Raw genomic sequence first — 18,411 nt, 5'->3', positions numbered from 1 at the left:
AAACACAAGTGTTGCACTCTTTCAGACTGATTTATTATTGATAATAGAAAAGGTTTGTAGTAAAGGCCACAAGGCCAAAACAGCTCAAATACCAGAGAAACCATGTTTCGGTCTGTTTCACATGAATTAAAGTGGCACAGAACAGACCAAATAAATAAAGAGGATGTTTCAGACTCAGAGGATTCATGTCAAGCCACAATGATGGTTGTGAGAAACATTATAGTGCTACTGTATAGCTATACATATAAAAGTACAATGACCCAGATTGATTGGCATGTGACCAGGTCACTCAAACATCATTCGTTTAGCCGACAGAAGCCAGGATGACGTCGACCACATTCTCATCTGTGCTCCTAACAGTCACCTGCATAGTGACCCCGTCAGCCAGAGCCAGACGTGCCCTCACCAGTACATCATGACCTCCCCGAAACACACCTTCAGAAAGACAAAATCATTCAACCTCATCAGTCAGGTTAGAAAATTAATATCCAATACACATTTCAGGAACTAAGATTCTCTTAAAACTGAAAAACTGGAGGGATGAAATGAGTACATACCTGCTAGGAACAGAACATGCGAGTTCTTGTTTTCAGGAACTTTGTCTGAGCGCTCGCAAGGCTGCATGCCCAAGAAGCTGATAATGTTATTTACAGCCTCTGCGAAGACAAACACAATAAAGAGATGATCATTTCACATTCTGTTCAGCCACAAAACTCTTCGTTATAATCAAACACCTTTATTGGTTATTCTTATTGATTGACATTTTATTTAAAGGAGTTATTTTTTTTCTACTGAGGAACCATTATTATGGATTATAGACTCATACTTTGACCAGGAGAAATGGTTTAAAATGAAAAAGCTTTAATGTATTTGCTTCTCACAAACATTCATCTTTTAACTTAGAAAGATGTTAATTGATGGACTAAAGTTGTGTGGATTATTGTGATGCTTTTATCAGCGGTTTAAACTTTCATTCTGATGGCACCCATTCTCTGCAGAGATCTATTGGTGAGCAAGTGATGTAATGCTAACTTTCTATGAGAAAAATTTCTACTACATTTTGGAAGGCATGAGGGTGACTACATTTTTCAACAAATTTTCATTTCGAGATGATTTATTCCTTTAATCAAACTTACCATCTAAAGTTCGGACTGTGGCCAAAGCAAACGTCTCTTCCTTCTCATTATCATCTCCGATCTCCTCCCACGCTGCACCAAAGTTTGGTTTTAACACTTTCTGTATGTGGTCAGCGACTGTCACCTCTAAATCTTCCAGCTGGGAGGGAAACCAGACGCTGAGTGAGGAATGGCCACTGATAAACTTCCCATTTTCATCAGTATGAACCGATTTAGAAAATTCACATACCACATATTCATCATCATAACCATCATCATCTGGCTCTCCCGTGTTGGGATCACAGTCACGGACCAGATATTTCATTGTACAGCTGAACGTGCAAGACACTAAGTCAAATGCAAACAACAAAAAAATAATTATGGGAAATTTAACATCATATTTGTTGTTCAAATCTGCCAAAGCTAGAAAACTTGACATCACAATGTGAATCAATCATGTCAGACCTGCTGTGGGGTCATCCTCTGGTAACCGGACCAGACTGTAGCAGGAGCCGGGCTGGCTGTAGGGGAGACTAGGTGCAGGTACGTAATTTAGCACCTCATATGCCTCCGACGGCTCCATCTGTACCAGAACCCGCTGCAGCAGCTGGTCGTTCAGCGTGTTGGTGCAGTCGAACTGGAAGATCATGTGATTCGTGAAAGCGTGTTTGATACAGCGCACCACATACTCCGTCTCTGCTTCTGTTAACTGAACCGACTCGGACGACTTGAACAGGGGACCAAGGGCTTGGAATTCTGGGATGGCTGCAAGTTGCTCTGATGGAGAAAAATAAGGGGACTAGATGAAATGTGGCACAGTTTGCTTCAGACTCTGGTTTAACAGTGCCCACATGCATTGTTTTGCTAATTAGCAAAACGTCTTACCTTGGTAAATGTCTTGGCGGCAGGGTGCAAGCTTTTCAGGAAGTTTGCTTGTTGCCACAGGTGCGATTTCTGGCATGAGAGAGTAAAATGAAGTGAACTTGGACAATTTCAGCAGTTTTGGTTAAGCTATGCAATTTACCCCAAACCAGGTTAAGACATAAGATGATTAGCATCCAAATTAGAATTTCTTTTTGTGTATACGTTATTATGAGAATATTCTGCAATGGATTATGATGAGTAATGAAGTACTGAACTGCTGAAGCTCAGGTTCACACCTGTTTTCTGTTCAGTGATGGGTGCGGTGGCCAAGGGAACTGTCTTCATGTCAAATGGTTTCTCAGAGGGCTCCAGTGTGTACTGGTGGAGGGATTTCTCCAGTCCGGGAACAGATACGGACAGACCTGCAAACAAACCATTCAACAACCCTTGTTCACTCACATCAGATGAATCAGATTAAATGCATCAGATACACAATAAGAATCTGAACTATCCAGAACAACTGCAACCAACACTTAAAACACAAACCCTCACCATTAAAGATGTAAGCGGCATTTAAGGCCTTCTGCTTTTGCTGAAGGACATTCATGTAGAATGTGGCTCTGTCTCTCACCTCATCATCACTGTCCATCATACACCTGTCAGACACAGTAAAATAGCACCTTAAAACACAACTCTCTAGAAATGGGCAATAAGCAACATTACTATGACAATATGCATACATTCTGGTAGATATTAGATATTTTTATAGAACATTTTTTTATTTATTTTTTACTCTATGCTTTGCATAATTTTTGTTTTCAATCCAATCAATTTTTTTATTATTAAAATATTATTAAAAAATGTTTAAATCTCTTCTTAGTATAACACACATATATACATATACACACACACATATACATATATATATATATATATATATATATATATATATATATATATATATATATAGCGAGAGAGAGAGAGAGAGAGAGAGTATTTTCATTTTTGCATCATTAATCAAATAGCTGGGAAGTTTCTATTTACTATTTTATGTATTTAATTTAATTAAGAGGATTTTCTCTTTTTAGTACAAAAATAATACTGCTTTCAGTTTGGCATCGTTTTTAATCTAATCAAATAAATAAATTACTTTCTCTTTTTTTTTTTTTAAACAAGCATTCACATTAATTTCAAAACACACATTTCTTTGTTCCATTTCCTTACTCTAATACTCAAATTACTGTTGTAATTACCCACCCACATACAGACTTCCTTCTGCTGAAGGCCTACCTCTTCATCAGAACCAAGACACTTGGCAGCAGGTCATCGTTTTGAGCTCCAAACTTGGCCAGCGCACTAACAGCAGCTTTGAAGAAAAACGTGAGAGGAGAGTCAGAGCAGAGGAATGCTTTAATGTCCTAAAGATGCTCATCTTAGTCTCTGGAATTAAATTAATTACAGATTATAAACTCTGCTTAAATTTACTACTGCTTGCAGTGTAAAGTGTGTGACGCTCAAAAAAAAAAAAATCTGTACTGCTGTATTGCAAACACATGCTTCCTGAAATCTTAGGATGGCATGAGCAGGTCTTTAAGCTCACTGCAAGGAGGTTAACACACAGGTCAAAGGTCACGCAAGATTACTCACCTGCCCGCACGGCCTCGCTCTCCAGCACCACACGGTTGAAGATAAAACGGATGTATTTGGAGGGGGTGGGGGTACGTGGGCCCTCTTTCCCAAGCAGGTGGAGGATTTTAGTGGCAAGTACGGTGTGCTCGCAATCCTCGATAAACTCACACAGATGGGCCAAGCCTGTTTCCTTACTCTCGGGGTTTTCCTCTATGATGCTGATGATACAATCCACAATGGCTCTCTTGTAATCAAAGCCACCCTACAAAAGGAAAAAAAAAAAAAATCAAACATGTCTAATGAAAAAAGTAAATACTTTTTCAGCTATTTTTGGTGATAAAAATTTAAATAGACATCAGAAGTAAACCAGTTGTTAAGGGTATCAAGTTTAAATCTGGTTGTGTTGTTTTGCACAAAAAAAAAAAAAAAAAAGAATATGAGACTCCAGTGTAACAACAGAAAAATCTTGTCCTTGAATGAACTCACATCATCTCTCAACATGTTAGAAAGGAAGTTCATCATCACGCTGTGCTTTCTGGGATACTTCTGGCACAGGGCACTGATGGCCTGGACCACAACCACCTGGAAAACAAACACACCACTCGGTTATGAAAACACAGTTTACAGGAAAATTATCACAGGCAAAACTAATCTAACTCCGGAAACATGACTGAATATGCATCTTCTAAAGCATGCAATTGTTGTTTAATTTAGTTGAAATTCACGGTCACCTTGAACTCGTCCGAGATCTCCGAGACGAAGGAAGAGATCTGCTTCATGAGGCGGTCCACGCTGCTCTCGCTGCCGGTCTTCAGCAGGGTGGTGATGGCCAGGGTGGCGATGCTGCGGTTGGAGTCAGTGATCAGGTTCTCCAGGTCCAGGTTGCATGCGGTCACCGCTGATGGGTGCTTCATTGCCACCTGTGTGAACAAGGGAAAAACATTTTTGTGGTTATATCACCTCTTTAGAATGTAGTTTTTGCACTATTTGTTAAATGTATGACTTTGAACCTAAGGCTTTGTCTCCATAGTGTCTCCATGTGGTAGCTGGTGATATTGCAACATTCAAACCAACCTTATTAAGGGTCCGTACAGCTGCATAACGCAGGGCTGCTTTCGGAGAGCTGCAAAACAGCTGGAGAACTATGGAAAGAGAAAGAAAGGCAAAATTTATTTGAACATCTAGTGTACTCTATTGTGTGTGCTGATAAGAGTGCAAAGAAGAAACACTAACCAGACACAGCAGGAGCCAGCTCACGAGCAGTACAATTGGGCATATGGACAATGGCGGAGGCTGCTTCATAAACCACCATTTCATGTTTATTCCTCAAGCAACTCTCAATGAAATCAAACAGCGGGCTATCGTGCCTGTTAAATCACATGTAGACAGACTCGGTAAGTTTACATTATAAGCAACTACATAACATTGATGAGTCTGAAAAAGCTGATGTCCAACACATGTACCCTCCTTCTGTCTCCTCCAGCAGCTTACTGGCAATGCGAATCATCATGCAGTAAGCAAATGGAGATTTGAGGCCAGATTTGGTGAACTTGTTAAGCATCTTAGTCACAGCCAGACGGTCATTCTTCCTCAGGTGGTACAGAAGACCCAGAGCATGGTACTGTGGAGAGAGATCCCATTTTATTAGAGACGGACAGACCTCCAACTCATAAGAAAAAGGTTGCAAACATCTCACTAACCTGCACCATGATGTTGTCACTTGAAGCCGCCTCCTGAGCTTCATTGACCCAGCGTTTTACCACATCAAAGCTCATCTTCACCATGTGCTGAAGAATAAATACACAAACACAGCTACATTATCCAGAGCCATAACGTTAGGGGTGGGAATAAGTGTTAGGGATGCACCGATATGAAAATTTTGGCCGATACCAATAACCGATAATTCTTTAAATATGAAAGCCGATAACCGAAATGTTGGCCGATAAATCTATATCCAAATTTTTGATTATTAAATCAATATCCAATCATTTTTGAGAGCCTGATTACCAAAAAAAGTCTCACCATTAAAATGCATTAAACACTTCAACATAAATCAAACATAAAGCAGCCTTACAAATAAATAAAATAATGCTTAAATAATGGAAACATGTTACTGGACAACATTACTTAAGTGAGATATTGTCAAAATCATTAAATATTGTCATTATTGAGAGTATTTGGCACTTCCAATTATTGTAGAACTGTTATTTTCTGGAGATTATCATTAGGTTACTTTTATTATTAAATTAATATTACAATTAATTTACTTTGCAACAATTCAATTCATAGCGCATCACCGCATAACTGAAATGCTCGCAGCCTTGTGAGGAAAAAAAATAAATTAGGCTATTAGCTTAGGCTTCTCCTCACTGAAAATGTATTAAAAATGTCTTTTAAAACAGGTTTATTATAGCCTACAATTAATTATAGGCCTATATTTTATCTATACTTTATTGGCTGTAAGATATCGTCCAAATTCTCTTATTGGTTCAATAACGATAACAGAAAAATTTTAATTTATTGTCCGATATCGTGGCCGATATATCGTGCATCCCTAATAAGTGTAATAAACAGTTATAAATAAGTGTAAAAAACTGACTAGTTTGAATTAATAATAACAGATGGGGGTGGAGATGTATATTTATTACAAAAGTAACACTAATTTGTGATCTTACCAGTGAGGAGACCAGAGCAGAGCTGGAGACGCTAGGCACTTTGTCCACGATGGCCTGTTTCATGTATCGTTCAATCGCCTGCAGCATGGTGGTCTGATGGAAGAGATGGATGAACCACAGTTGGACGGATGATTTATATTAGTCCCATCAGTTTAAATATAGTTTGTTTCTGACTGATAGCAAATTAAATCTTCAATACACAGAGATAAATGAGTTTGCAAACAGTTGAGACTCACATCAGTGATCCTGCAGAGAGCTCTGATTGCTGGTCCTCTGTAAACATCCTCTTTACCAGTCATGTCTTTTGTCAAGCTGAGACACAAACAAAACATTAATCAGCGTCCTTCATAAGGTAATATTGGCAGCTTGTGTGCAAAGATTTCCATTCCTCATCAAACACCATGTTTGTATACTCTACATATATGAAAAGGTATATTGTAAATATCTCAGCAATTAAGAAATACGCTGCTATGGCAACATGAGCTGCTCACCTGCTTGTAACAATGATCACATCCTCTGAGATGTTGGCCATCTCCTTTATAGTCAGGTAGCACATTCTTCTCAGGGTTTGCTTAAACAAAAGGCAAAAATGAGAAATTATTACATATAAATACATTTTATTTTGAAATTAAATTCAAAACTTCAGCTAACAGAAGGGAAACACACATTATTTGCATTAAATTATTAGTTGTCAATAACTGAAATAGTAAGTAGTGATTAGTGTTATTCTCATATTATTTTTTGTTACTTACCATTATAGCTTCTATTAATATTTTGAATAAGCTTTGATTTTTACATTTCCTTGTATACTTCATTTATTTTATTTTAAGTTTTAGTCATTTTCTTTGTGCGATAGTGTTATTTTTTATTTATTTATTTTTGTAACTGTATGCATCCATTCATCCATCCATAATATGCAGCTATTGGCCATACCATCTCTAGATATAGCTTTTGTCATTAAAAAAACAAAGAAAACACACGGTTAATATGGCTGTAGAGTTTCTTACATCATTAGACTGGAACAGTCTTGTCATGGCAAAGAAAGCTTCAGTGGCCTCTGTGGTTCCAAAGTGCTCACCCTGAATAATAAAAGAGGTTAATGATGGATTAGTCCCATAGAGAGCAAAAAAGAGAAACTGTAGTAGAAAACTGCTGGCTAAGTAACAAATAATAATGCACCTGGTTAAGCAAGTAGATAATCTTCGTGAGGATATGCAGACATCTTCTCGGATTGATAGGCGTCTCATTGAAAATCCGAGCCTTTGAAACAAACATGCAATGTAATATACAGTAAAGAGACGTTTACCTAATTTTTAGATTTGGATGTATTAAACTCACCTCCTGCAGTACAGCACTCTTCTCCAGATGCTGAAAGGGGTTTGAGCCACTTCCTAAAAACATCAAAATAAAGCGGTCAATCAGCTAAACCCATGTCTTCATTAGAAAACAATATATAAAATCATAAGGTGCTATTTCTTCTAGAAAAGTGCATATAGAATAAGTTATAGAACGAAAAATAGCATCTTAATGTCACTCTGCCTCTGAGTTCACTTCAAAACAGCAATATTAGTTACACATGAAGTGTAAATCCTATATGCAAAGTTAACTAAAAACCCAATAGTTAGATCTTAGAGATTTAATCTATATAGATTATAGATGAAATGCATTATAGGTAAAGTTGTTATGACAGAAGAGAATAGCATCTATGTAACGTTAGCCCTTTTGCAGTCATTTATCCAAATTTAAAATCAACCTCAATCAGAAAAAGTCTTTAAATGTCTAAAATACAAAGCTTATACAGAACATCCACGAAGCAAATATAGGCTGTTCATTGCTGAGATTTGTATTGTAACATGACATCAATAAAGAAACTGCTAGCACATTAGCTTCCTAAAGATTAAATAAACATAAGAATTAATTATAAAACATAGAACATGCATATTAATTTTAAGTGTTAAATCAATTATATTTCCAATTCCAGATGTTGTGCTGTGGCCTGCAGACGCTCTTCCTTAGCAAAACAGCAGACATCGTTTCTGTTACTGAAATAAGCTGTTATTTATAAAATACTGATTATATAATGTGTCTGCGTGCATTAAACATTGATCTTACCAGACTCCTCATCCTTCTTGTCAAATTTCTTGATCATTTTGCGGAATGTTTGACAGCGGCAAACGAGATGATCAGACTTCTTTCCTCCACGTCAACTAGTGTGACGTTATTGTGAGCTCACTAGCGGAGGTAAACATGGCGCCCCCCTGGATTATGCTTCAAAATAAAAGTCTGTGCTGAGTTAATTTTTTTTATTTATTTTTTTATGTATCTTAATTTAAATGCAGATATTTAAAATGATAGGCCATGTATATATGTTTGTGTATATATATATATATATATATATATATATATATATATATATATATATATATATATATATATATAATTTACAACATTTAATTTTTTACGTATTTGCGAATTATAATATGCATTGTGATGTATATAACATTCTTTATTTAGAATTATCTATATAGGTATAATATATTTTTTTTTTCTTTGTTCTGAGAGACCTAACGCTGAACAGTGGGTCTCGATGGCGATGCCATGCATTGTAAAAAAAAAAAAAAATCTGTAGTTTTTTACAAAATAATTTTTGGCAGCTGTGGTTGCCAGAATAATTTTGTAAACAAATACAGAAAAACTCTAAACACATTCACGGTCAATTTTACAGTATAAAACTGCAATTTACAAATAAGAAAATTTGATTGTAAACTAGTAAATTCAACAACACACACAAAATCTGTTTTGTGCCTTTAACATACCGATATGCCATGTGCATATTAATGCAGGTGGTATAAGTGTAATCCACACGAAGAATCAAAGAGCATCACAAGTAGATTCGACAAGCAGAAGAATAAACTAATATAAAAAAGGTGCAAAGAGTCATTCACTCAAACACAAAACGCCATCATGGAAACACACGACACCTAAGTGATGCAATAAACATTCATTAAACAACATAAGATGTAACATAAAGCTCAAACGTACATAAATCATAAAATATATATATATATATATATATATAGAAAACATCAACATCAATTATTTAAATTAAATACTTTCAAATGTGGAGTGTCATGGAGAGAATTCTGGGAATATCAGTTTACAGGTTTGACTGTAGATTTTACATTGATTTGAAATGTCTGGTTAGATTTTTTTCCTTGTATATGCTACAGTAAGGGAATTTTTTTTTCTGTAGTGTTTTTACAAACTTTTACAGTTCAAATTACACTTATTTGTCGGTAACCCTCCTACAAATTTTGTTCATTCTTTACCAAAACGTAGATTCTATCTGAAAAATTGATCAAATATTTATTATTCATAACTCTTTGCTAGCAGCATAAACAGTGGTAGACTTCTCTTGACTGGTCGGTTGTGAAAAGTGAAAGGAGTGGTGTGTTTGTTTATATCTGTAGATTTTTATGTCTCTTAAGATCCGTAATAGCCTATAATGAAATTCTCCCTCGAAATAATTACCTTCAAATGGACGCTTTGTTTACATTTGCATTTGTTTATTTATTAAATGATAACATAATTATTTTCAGTACAAAAATATTTAACTGTCGGTTTTATCCACCCGAAGTTTTAAGAACTTTACAGATCTGAAACCATCAAGTCGTGTATCTTATAAAGCAGTCATTTTGAATACTAACCAGCTCAACTTTCATCTGAGGTGAACAGACCAAAATTATATTAATGAAAAGGGAAAGAGGAAGGAAAAATATGTCGTAGACTACTTCCCTACAATACATACTCCAATCATTATGTCTCTTTAAAGCTTGAGTTTAGAAATAAACCAAACACTTTTGTTTACAATTGCCATGAGTCTCACTAGGTAATGAGCCAATCTGAAATCATTTCCTGTAAAACAACATTAAATCTGAAAAACATGACATGCCCCCTAACAAGACTAAACCAGTATGTATTTAGTGGGTGATAAATCAAAACCCAAAGGTTAATACGTTACATTAATTTTCAGGATAGCTTATACTGCAACTGAAAAAAACTTTTATTACACGATTAAATTAGAGATAACATGCCTCAGTTGGTAACAAAAAAATATCAGTTAAAGTCAAATTAGTGACATTGATTGGAGTTCATTTTCTCTTTCCAATCTGCGCCAGCAAGCGCGCATTGTCGTCCGCCTTTGCGCGCAGGTTCTTTGCTTTGGCAATGTTGAAGAGGATGTTCATTATGTTGGTGGGGACATCAAGGGAAAGAGTGACCTGGCTGCGTCGGTCGCTCTTCGCACTATTACGATACAGTTTACTCCTGAGCTGCGTCTGGCTCAAGTATCTGTATTTGGACGCGGGTATTGTCCTCCTTTCGCGTGGCTCCTCGGAGGAAAGCGAGTGCGCTGATTTGTACAGGAGGTTTAGACTGTCCACCAGGGGATTTGCTGGTTGCCCGTTATCATTCGTCTCGGAGAACACCTCATTGTTGCAAAGAAAGTTGGATACGGGGTCGTATGTTGGCAAGCAGAGGCTGGATACCGGTGCGCAAAGAAGTGCCAGAGCGAGGAGGGTCCGCGCGGGCCACATCGTTCTGTCCTGTTGAACGGAAGCGCATGAGAATACATTCAAGGCAAGTACTTTAAGAAGGCTTTTAGAACAATATTTTCTGCGTAATGATAACTTTAACTGTAAGAAAGTTTGTATAATAACTGTCATATGCACCTTTAATAATAAGTTAATGTTCAACTAAAAGTTAAAATTGTCATTTTGTCCTAACACTCATGTTGTTCCAAATCTCTACTAAGTTTTTCTTTTGTGCAACACAAGATGTGGTGTTAGCCTGTCGCATTTCACTCTGTAAAGCCTACATAATGCAATGGTGACAGAAGCGATCAGCCTCTAATATTCTTGTGTTCCATAAATAAAGTCACAGAATTGGAACAACCTCTGGGTAAATTGTTATTTTCCAGTAAAATATCCCCTTGAATCTAATGCAAAAGTACCTTACCTGTACTGTTAGGTCAACCAAAACTTTTGTCCAATGTGTTATTAAAAAGTCAAGCAAGTCAACAACTCATTGTCAACTTAATGTCGCATTGAATCATAAAAGGGATTTAGAGGGTATGATATCTCCCTGGCTGCTCATAATATGTTTGCCTATCGGATGTGCATTCATTTAGTATAAGCCCAATTACGCTGCAGTCTTACGCCAGCAATTACGTCATTTATTGGGATCCTCCCAGTAAAATGAGCCGGTGATTGATGCGCTCGTGCACCCAAGGCGAATATACCGTCACCATAGTCTATTTTGAGCTTAATATTTGAAGCCAGCATGTTATTATATAAAATGATGTATTTGAATTGTAAATTTCAACTTATTACTGTATCCTATTGGCTGTAGTTTAACCAACTCGATCTCACGCAAAAACTTAACTACTTTGCGACGTGTCAAGTTTTCGTGTGAATTTGTGTGAAAGAGTGCGATTTCTCGTGAAGCTCGACTCCTAGACCTAGATCATAGGAAAATTCATGAATGAGGTCTTTTTTATGAATTTTTACAAATTAGCCACCAATTTGGCATAGTGCCACTGCCAAATATCACCTTGCTGCGAGATTGTGTTGGATGTGTTTTATTCCTTAGACTGTAAATAGCCTTTCTTACACTGTAAAAAGTGAAGCAAAATGTCCAATAAAACTGTAAAAAATAAATAAATAAATACATTTGTTAAAATATGGTTTATAATTTGGCAGGCAAGTTGAGAATTTAGAGATTCATCCATAGGCATTCAGTACCATGGACAGCGCAGCACTTTATTTACATTGCATCTGTATTAAACCATTTATAAGGGTCTGTTTTGTTGTTTTCTCAGTTTTCAGGGTCATTGACATATCTAATGTTTGTGTCCCTTTTTTAGACCTCCCTGTGAGTTAATTGCTCTGCAGTTCATGCTTATAAGTTTAATGAGTTTTCTTCCCACTTCCCTTTAATGATTGATTGCATTGCTATCAAGGGCTCAGAAGCTTGGAGACTTCATTAACTATCACCTTTATACATTGTAAACATTGTGCATTGGGCTGGATGTTAATATATTTATTCCACATGAAGTTAAAAGAAAGCTCATTATACCTTTAAAACTACAGGCTACATTTTAAAGCAAGTGTAAAAATCATCTATTCTCTGTAGTGTACACAATGAAGTTCACTCAGGGATCCCCTTAGACACACTGTAAAGGGTGTCCTATCTTCTAACTTGTACCACAGTCTTGAAATTGGACTACGGCCTGCTACACGTGCCCCCTGCTGATGGGACATATGTAAAGAGCAAAAAACCTTGGGATGCAACAGGGAGCAGCTTGTTTGGGGGATTATATAAGACAGAACAGAGTGAATGTCAAAGCTGTTAAGACTGGAAGATATGGAGGGGTAAAAATAATGAGGAAGGAAACGCAAACATTCACAAATGTGCACAAATAAGCCACCCACAAATGCAGCTAGTCTATTTGCTTCAAATACACACACACCTTCTCCGCTTGCCCCCAGGAGACACCGTCCAGACACGACTCGACAAACATTTCTGAAGAAAAGCCAACATGGCAGCATTTATACACACCATAGGGCCAAGCTCAGAGAACACCGTCCAAAATCAGAGGTCACGATGTGAAAATGTTCTCACGCACACACTCACCAACCCACAGGGAACTTCATAGCTCATTCAAAAATATATTCATCTCATTGTTTTAATTGTCTTACAAATACAGTCAGATTAAGAACATTTTACAAACAGAACCATTAGTGCAAAATGATAAACCTCATGGTGGACAGATTATAAACACATATTCGGTTGTATTAATAGTGCATTTACTCTTAGAATCATGACCTTGGTTTATAAGCATCAAACTATTTTTTTTTTTTTTTAATAAAAACATGGCGTATTTGTAAGAAATAACTAAAGGTAAAATTCAGACATGATGTAGTATTATTTTTTTCTGCCATATAAAGCTGTTATAAACTAATATACATATAGGATGGCAATGTACAAAAATAGTATTTTTTGTGAGATAGAATTTAGTTACACTGTTAAAAATAGCATATCTCTCCTCCTCAGGATCCAAAATCTGTAAATAGATAAGAACATTTTATTAAATTGATGTAGATTAAAAATAAATGTCTTTAGCATTTTTTGAACAATCACCTCTGATCATTTATATTGGAACCAGATGTCTGAATTCTGATTGGCTCTTTACCTCTCCTCCCCAGAACACATTGACTCTCACAGTCCTGTTTAGAGCTGAAGCTGTTCCTGTTTCCTCCACAGCCACCATACACAAAGGGACGGCATTCTCCTGAGACGGCGTAGTAGTACCAGAGCAGGATGTATTCAGTGCAGTGACCCTCAGACATGGGTTCAAGGCACAGATCAGCGCCTAGGTCTACATTTAATGGAGGCAGCATTAATTAATCAGTTCAATGCATTTGGGCTAATGTTCTAATGAAATTAATGTTTCAGAAAATTGATGAAATCAACAAAATTATGAATAATTCAAAATATATCATATAATAATATATCCTAAAAATGGTTCAAAATTTATCTTGAATTTCACTGTCAGTCCAATGTTCCTATCTCTATTTCTCTTTCTCACACACATGTGCACTTGATTTGAATGTTATTTTTATCAGTGGATTAATTCTGCTCTTATCCGTCTGTTTCCGTTCCTTGTGTCTCATATAATACTGTGTATGTGACAGAAATAGGCTGTGGGGAAAAAAAGAAGCGCATAAAATAATCTTGGCTATGTGCACTGCACTTCTGGTGCCAGGACCATTACTGTGTACTTTTTGGACTACTTTCCGGGACACAAAACCTAAATTTCCATTGCAAATACTTCTTATTCAAGGACTAGATTTAATTTGTGCAGAAAATCTGTATCGCTTATGTGAGCAGTTTTTAGCTGTATTAATGGGTTAAAAGTACTTGGAGCAGCAGTCAGCAGAGGACGATGTTCTCCTCTTTTACTCCACACATACCTGAGTGGAGTTTGAGTGCATGTCTCTTTTCTCTCTGTTCTCCCTCTCCCTCAGTACTGGCTCCTGAGTGCAACAGAAAAGCTTATATTATATCCAGATTTTTCATTTAAAGGAACAGTTTGCCCCAAATTTGCTAAAAATGCACTCATTTTCAAGCCATCCAACCTTTAGATAAGTTAGTTCAGATTTGTCAGAATGTTGCATTACATCACTTGCTCCCCAATGGATACTCTGCAGTGAATGGGTGCCGTCCGAATGAGAGTCCAAAACAGCTGATAAACACATCACAATAATCCACAAGTAATCCACACAACTCAAGTCCATCAATTAATGTGACTTGAAAATAAATTTGTTTGCAGTTAAGAAATCCATCATTAAGACTTGGAACCGTTGCTTCTGGCCAAAATATGAGCCCATAATCCATGATAACACTTTCTGTAGAGAAAAAGTATATTCTATGTTGTCCTCTCAAATCAAAATCTACTGCTATATTTGTTTTCAACTGTTTTGGACTTGGTAAAAGGTGGTTAGTTTCCTGTTTCAGACAAGACATATTTTTTCACTGGATAAAGCAATATTATGTATAGAGGGCACATATTTTAGCCAATGGTTTGAAGCTATGCATGCAGCTTTTTGCATCACAAGACATTAATTTATGGACTGTAGTGTAGATTACTTGTGTATTATTGTGATGTTTTTATCAGCTGTTTGGGCTCTCATTCTGACAGCACCCATTCACTGCAGTGCATTGCATTGTTGAACAAATCATGAAATGTTACATTTCTCCAATTCTTTTCTGAAGAAGAAACAAAGTCATCCACATATTAGATGTCCTGAGGGTTTGTACATTTTCGTACATTTTTGAACAATCAATTGTTTGTGTAATGCAAACAAAATCAGTCATCAGTGGTTTTCTTATTCTTTATTACATTCTTTATTATTTTTCCTTTATTTATTCTATGACATACTTAATTGATGATGAGAGCCAGTGTTGCTATGTTGATATGATTGCCTGAAAAGTCTATTCATTTATTATTTTTCTTCGATCTGAAGTGGACATCATATAATAATGTAGCCAACTAGATAACAAGTACTATGTCTTTGTTCATATTTTGATCACTGAAATTAACATCAGGCTCCAATGAACATCTACTTTATGGTTGGTACTAAAAAAAACAAACAAAACAAAAAAAACCAAACAGATTTTTCTTTTTTTGAAGTGTGACTCAGTTGCTTAAAATAACAGAGAAGTAGACCATGCAGAACCTGTGCGTATGACTTTTGCGTATGATTTCCTGTTTTCCATCAGGGAAAGAAAAGCTGAATGGTGTTTATGGATGACTGAACTTATGCATAAAGATAAACAGATCAGGACTAATGTTCATAAGAGCCAGCAGAAGTTCATATGAAGATAAAACTGATTATATAAATGTACAGTTTCCCCATCCATACCCTTCCAGGCCCGAGGACAAACTATAGAGATGATATCATAAGAGAGAAACCATGTTATAACATATTGGTTCAAAGCAGGAATATACCTACTTGTAACGTTGCCATATGCTAATGTTGGCTCAGACTCTGAAACAGCAGGATGAACCGTAGTGGTCTCGTCCTCTGACTCTTCATCCCACACTTTGGGGTGGGTGAGCAAGAACGGAGAGGAAGAATCTGTTCTTCTCTCTTCCTTTAGGATACTCCCATCATCTGGATCATTGGTGTTCACCATCAGGAGTATGTCCTTTCCTTAAGTTAGGAATATGACCATGCTTTAGTCAAAGTCATTAGGGTAACATCATTAAGTCATTTAATTTCATTCAAATGGACAGTAATTCAATTATTTGATCATATTTTTTTTAAACCACAGAAGTCATTACTTCAATAAAATTATAAAAACAGTCCCATTTTTCTTAAGTCCCATTTAATTTTCGTGACTTCCTAACATGGAGTTCTTCACAGGTTTTCTTTGGTAAGAGAGACCATAAAAACACAACAGATGGTGGAACCCATGGGGTCCTGAGGCCTTCACAACAGGGGCCTCCAAACAGAAATACACAAACTCACACAAATACACAAAAACACACACTTCTAACCACCCACATACATGTGTTAATGAAGCTCAGTTTCACTTCAATGGACTGCAGTACAGTGTCAGTGCACAATTGAATAGTTCTTTATGGAGGTAGAAGCCATATTTAATTAAACATGAATAGACAAACAATCTATTCAGTGGGTTGTATTATTGTATATCTTGACATTAATTGTTTAGCTTACAGTCAGATCAGATACAGTAAGACTGTATGGACTGCAAAAAAATTAGATACTACTTCATTTAAAAGTACTACTACATGAATAAAAGTGCGATACCATTTCATTTGCAAACACTCTAAACAAATAAGGTGCTTTTTTACAGCAGTTTTCTTACTGCAACTTGCATACACACAAACTCACCACACTTCTCAACCACCTCTTTTGTCACAAGATCCTTCACTTCCTCCACCTGAACAAATGGGAAAATTTAAGTATTTAATCACATTGAAATCCTATATGTAATCCATAAGGATAAATACATGATAGAAATGGGGCATTGTCAACATACACTGAGTCCAGGCTCCCCTTTTTCTCCTTTCATGCCTGAGGTTCCCAGTTCCCCCTGAAAAAAAAGAGGACATGTATAACTTTAGACTGAGCATGTTTGTGAATAGATTAAGTCCTGATCGAGTGGAGGATACAGTTATTTGTGTGTAGATGCCTTATTACATCCAGGCCTCTGAGGCCAGGAATTCCAGGGGGTCCCCGTTGACAGGCCTTTCCTCTGCCTCTCCTTCCCTTCTCTCCCTGGGACAGATAAAACAATCAAATCAAACAATGCTGGACAGCTAGTAATGCATAGAATCTGCACATCACCACGAAAACAATCACTAACCCTTGACCAATCAGCTTTGAGCTTGAGGCTACACATAACCAAACCAATGGTTTACTTAATTTTCAGCTGAAATAAATATACGTTTAAAAATATATTGGCTGTTTTCGTACAGAATAGCATCAGAGTGATACTTTCAGAGTGATGTTTAATTCATAAACTTTATTCACAGAAAATGCCTCATGTTTTAAGATTGTCTGCTGCTTCTGTACTGAAGTACAGCTCACCTTTACTAAATAGACTCTGTGTGTGCAGCTTGCTGAATCCTCTCCATTCCTATCAACATCAAGAGATGCCTAATTGTGGCTAAAGGCGGCATTAGCGCAGTGTTTAGTTTGATAGCTCAAATCTTCTTCCCAGCAGAAATAGCTCCTACCCCCTGTCTTTCTATCTCTCTCTCATCCTGTCTTTCTTGAGGTTAATTAGGGCCTTGTCCTCCTCCACGGTTCCTCGACATGGGATTGAGTGAGATATGAAGATGGCCCTAATTACACTAGCATGACTATTTATCTACCTATCTGTGAGGTCTGATGAATCACACAGAGGAATAATAATTTCAGCTCAGTTATCATGTAGATATTATTGTCTAAGTGTAGGCAGGTTGGTCATACCTTTGGTCCCATGTCACCTTTAGGTCCAACCGGACCAGGCCGACCCAGAGCCCCATTAGTTCCTGGTGCACCAGGAGATCCTTTAAACCCAGTGAAACCTGGGAAACCAGTTGCACCCTGCAGAAGAATGGGTTATTTGAAAGGGAAAGATTATTTAGGACAACAGTTCTTCCAAAAATAAAAATTCTGTGATCATGCCATCGCCTACGTATTTTCAAATTTGACACGATCGTGCAAGTATGGTTTTATAAAGTGTGTTGTGACATGATAACAGTTTATTTAATTTATTTTTTCAACATTTTATATTTGTTTTTACTATATATGTTATAAATATATATAGTGTTATTTTATTTTTAATTTAATTCAGTTGAATGTTTGCTAATCTAAATGAACAAAAATGTTTTCAATAGTTTTAGTTTTAGTTAATGGTAAGAACCCTGCATGAAATGCAATTTAATATCTACATCAGAATGCAAGTCATATTGTAACAACACTTACATTTGAGTCTGGTCCTCACACTAATATCATATGACATAATTAAACTTTGATTATATGATTTTAGTT

At 36.5% G+C, this 18,411-nt stretch overlaps 3 protein-coding genes across 8 annotated transcripts in view; all 3 read right to left on the bottom strand.

Annotated features, from left to right (window-relative positions):
• Nucleotides 1-11: 11 nt before the first annotated feature.
• copg2 (COPI coat complex subunit gamma 2) lies at nucleotides 12-8,535 on the bottom strand. Its single transcript, XM_059511130.1, has 23 exons — nucleotides 8,396-8,535; nucleotides 7,622-7,674; nucleotides 7,463-7,543; nucleotides 7,291-7,362; nucleotides 6,775-6,854; nucleotides 6,520-6,595; nucleotides 6,284-6,376; nucleotides 5,309-5,395; nucleotides 5,072-5,229; nucleotides 4,842-4,975; nucleotides 4,683-4,750; nucleotides 4,340-4,528; nucleotides 4,095-4,190; nucleotides 3,627-3,870; nucleotides 3,270-3,345; nucleotides 2,532-2,635; nucleotides 2,276-2,401; nucleotides 2,001-2,069; nucleotides 1,581-1,892; nucleotides 1,366-1,463; nucleotides 1,137-1,275; nucleotides 558-656; nucleotides 12-435 (listed from the first exon to the last, which is right to left on the bottom strand). Exons 1-23 carry the CDS (start codon nucleotides 8,430-8,432, stop codon nucleotides 305-307), a joined length of 2,622 nt encoding a protein of 873 aa, XP_059367113.1. The 5' UTR covers nucleotides 8,433-8,535; the 3' UTR covers nucleotides 12-304.
• Nucleotides 8,536-10,297: 1,762 nt separating this feature from the next.
• ucn3l (urocortin 3, like) lies at nucleotides 10,298-10,901 on the bottom strand. The gene has a single exon (XM_059511123.1). It carries the CDS (start codon nucleotides 10,876-10,878, stop codon nucleotides 10,435-10,437), a length of 444 nt encoding a protein of 147 aa, XP_059367106.1. The 5' UTR covers nucleotides 10,879-10,901; the 3' UTR covers nucleotides 10,298-10,434.
• Nucleotides 10,902-13,244: 2,343 nt separating this feature from the next.
• The window catches only part of col7a1l (collagen type VII alpha 1-like), a 63,517-nt gene continuing 58,350 nt past the window's right edge, over nucleotides 13,245-18,411 (bottom strand). For 4 of the 6 annotated variants that reach the window (XM_059511122.1, XM_059511118.1, XM_059511117.1 and 1 more), the window contains 8 exons: nucleotides 17,848-17,964; nucleotides 17,074-17,151; nucleotides 16,913-16,966; nucleotides 16,765-16,813; nucleotides 15,855-16,059; nucleotides 14,317-14,381; nucleotides 13,536-13,721; nucleotides 13,245-13,406 (listed from right to left, as the gene is read on the bottom strand). In XM_059511122.1, coding sequence (XP_059367105.1) covers nucleotides 13,393-13,406; nucleotides 13,536-13,721; nucleotides 14,317-14,381; nucleotides 15,855-16,059; nucleotides 16,765-16,813; nucleotides 16,913-16,966; nucleotides 17,074-17,151; nucleotides 17,848-17,964 — 768 coding nt within the window. In that variant the 3' untranslated portion in view covers nucleotides 13,245-13,392. Of the gene's footprint in view, nucleotides 13,407-13,535; nucleotides 13,722-14,316; nucleotides 14,382-15,854; nucleotides 16,060-16,764; nucleotides 16,814-16,912; nucleotides 16,967-17,065; nucleotides 17,152-17,847; nucleotides 17,965-18,411 lie in introns of those variants that run through there. The other 2 variants (XM_059511119.1, XR_009423985.1) reach the window with 2 other exon arrangements.

This window comes from Carassius carassius, chromosome 26, assembly GCF_963082965.1.
Source record: "Carassius carassius chromosome 26, fCarCar2.1, whole genome shotgun sequence".
NCBI lineage: Eukaryota > Metazoa > Chordata > Actinopteri > Cypriniformes > Cyprinidae > Carassius > Carassius carassius.
This window is presented reverse-complemented; position numbering and strand designations above follow the sequence as displayed.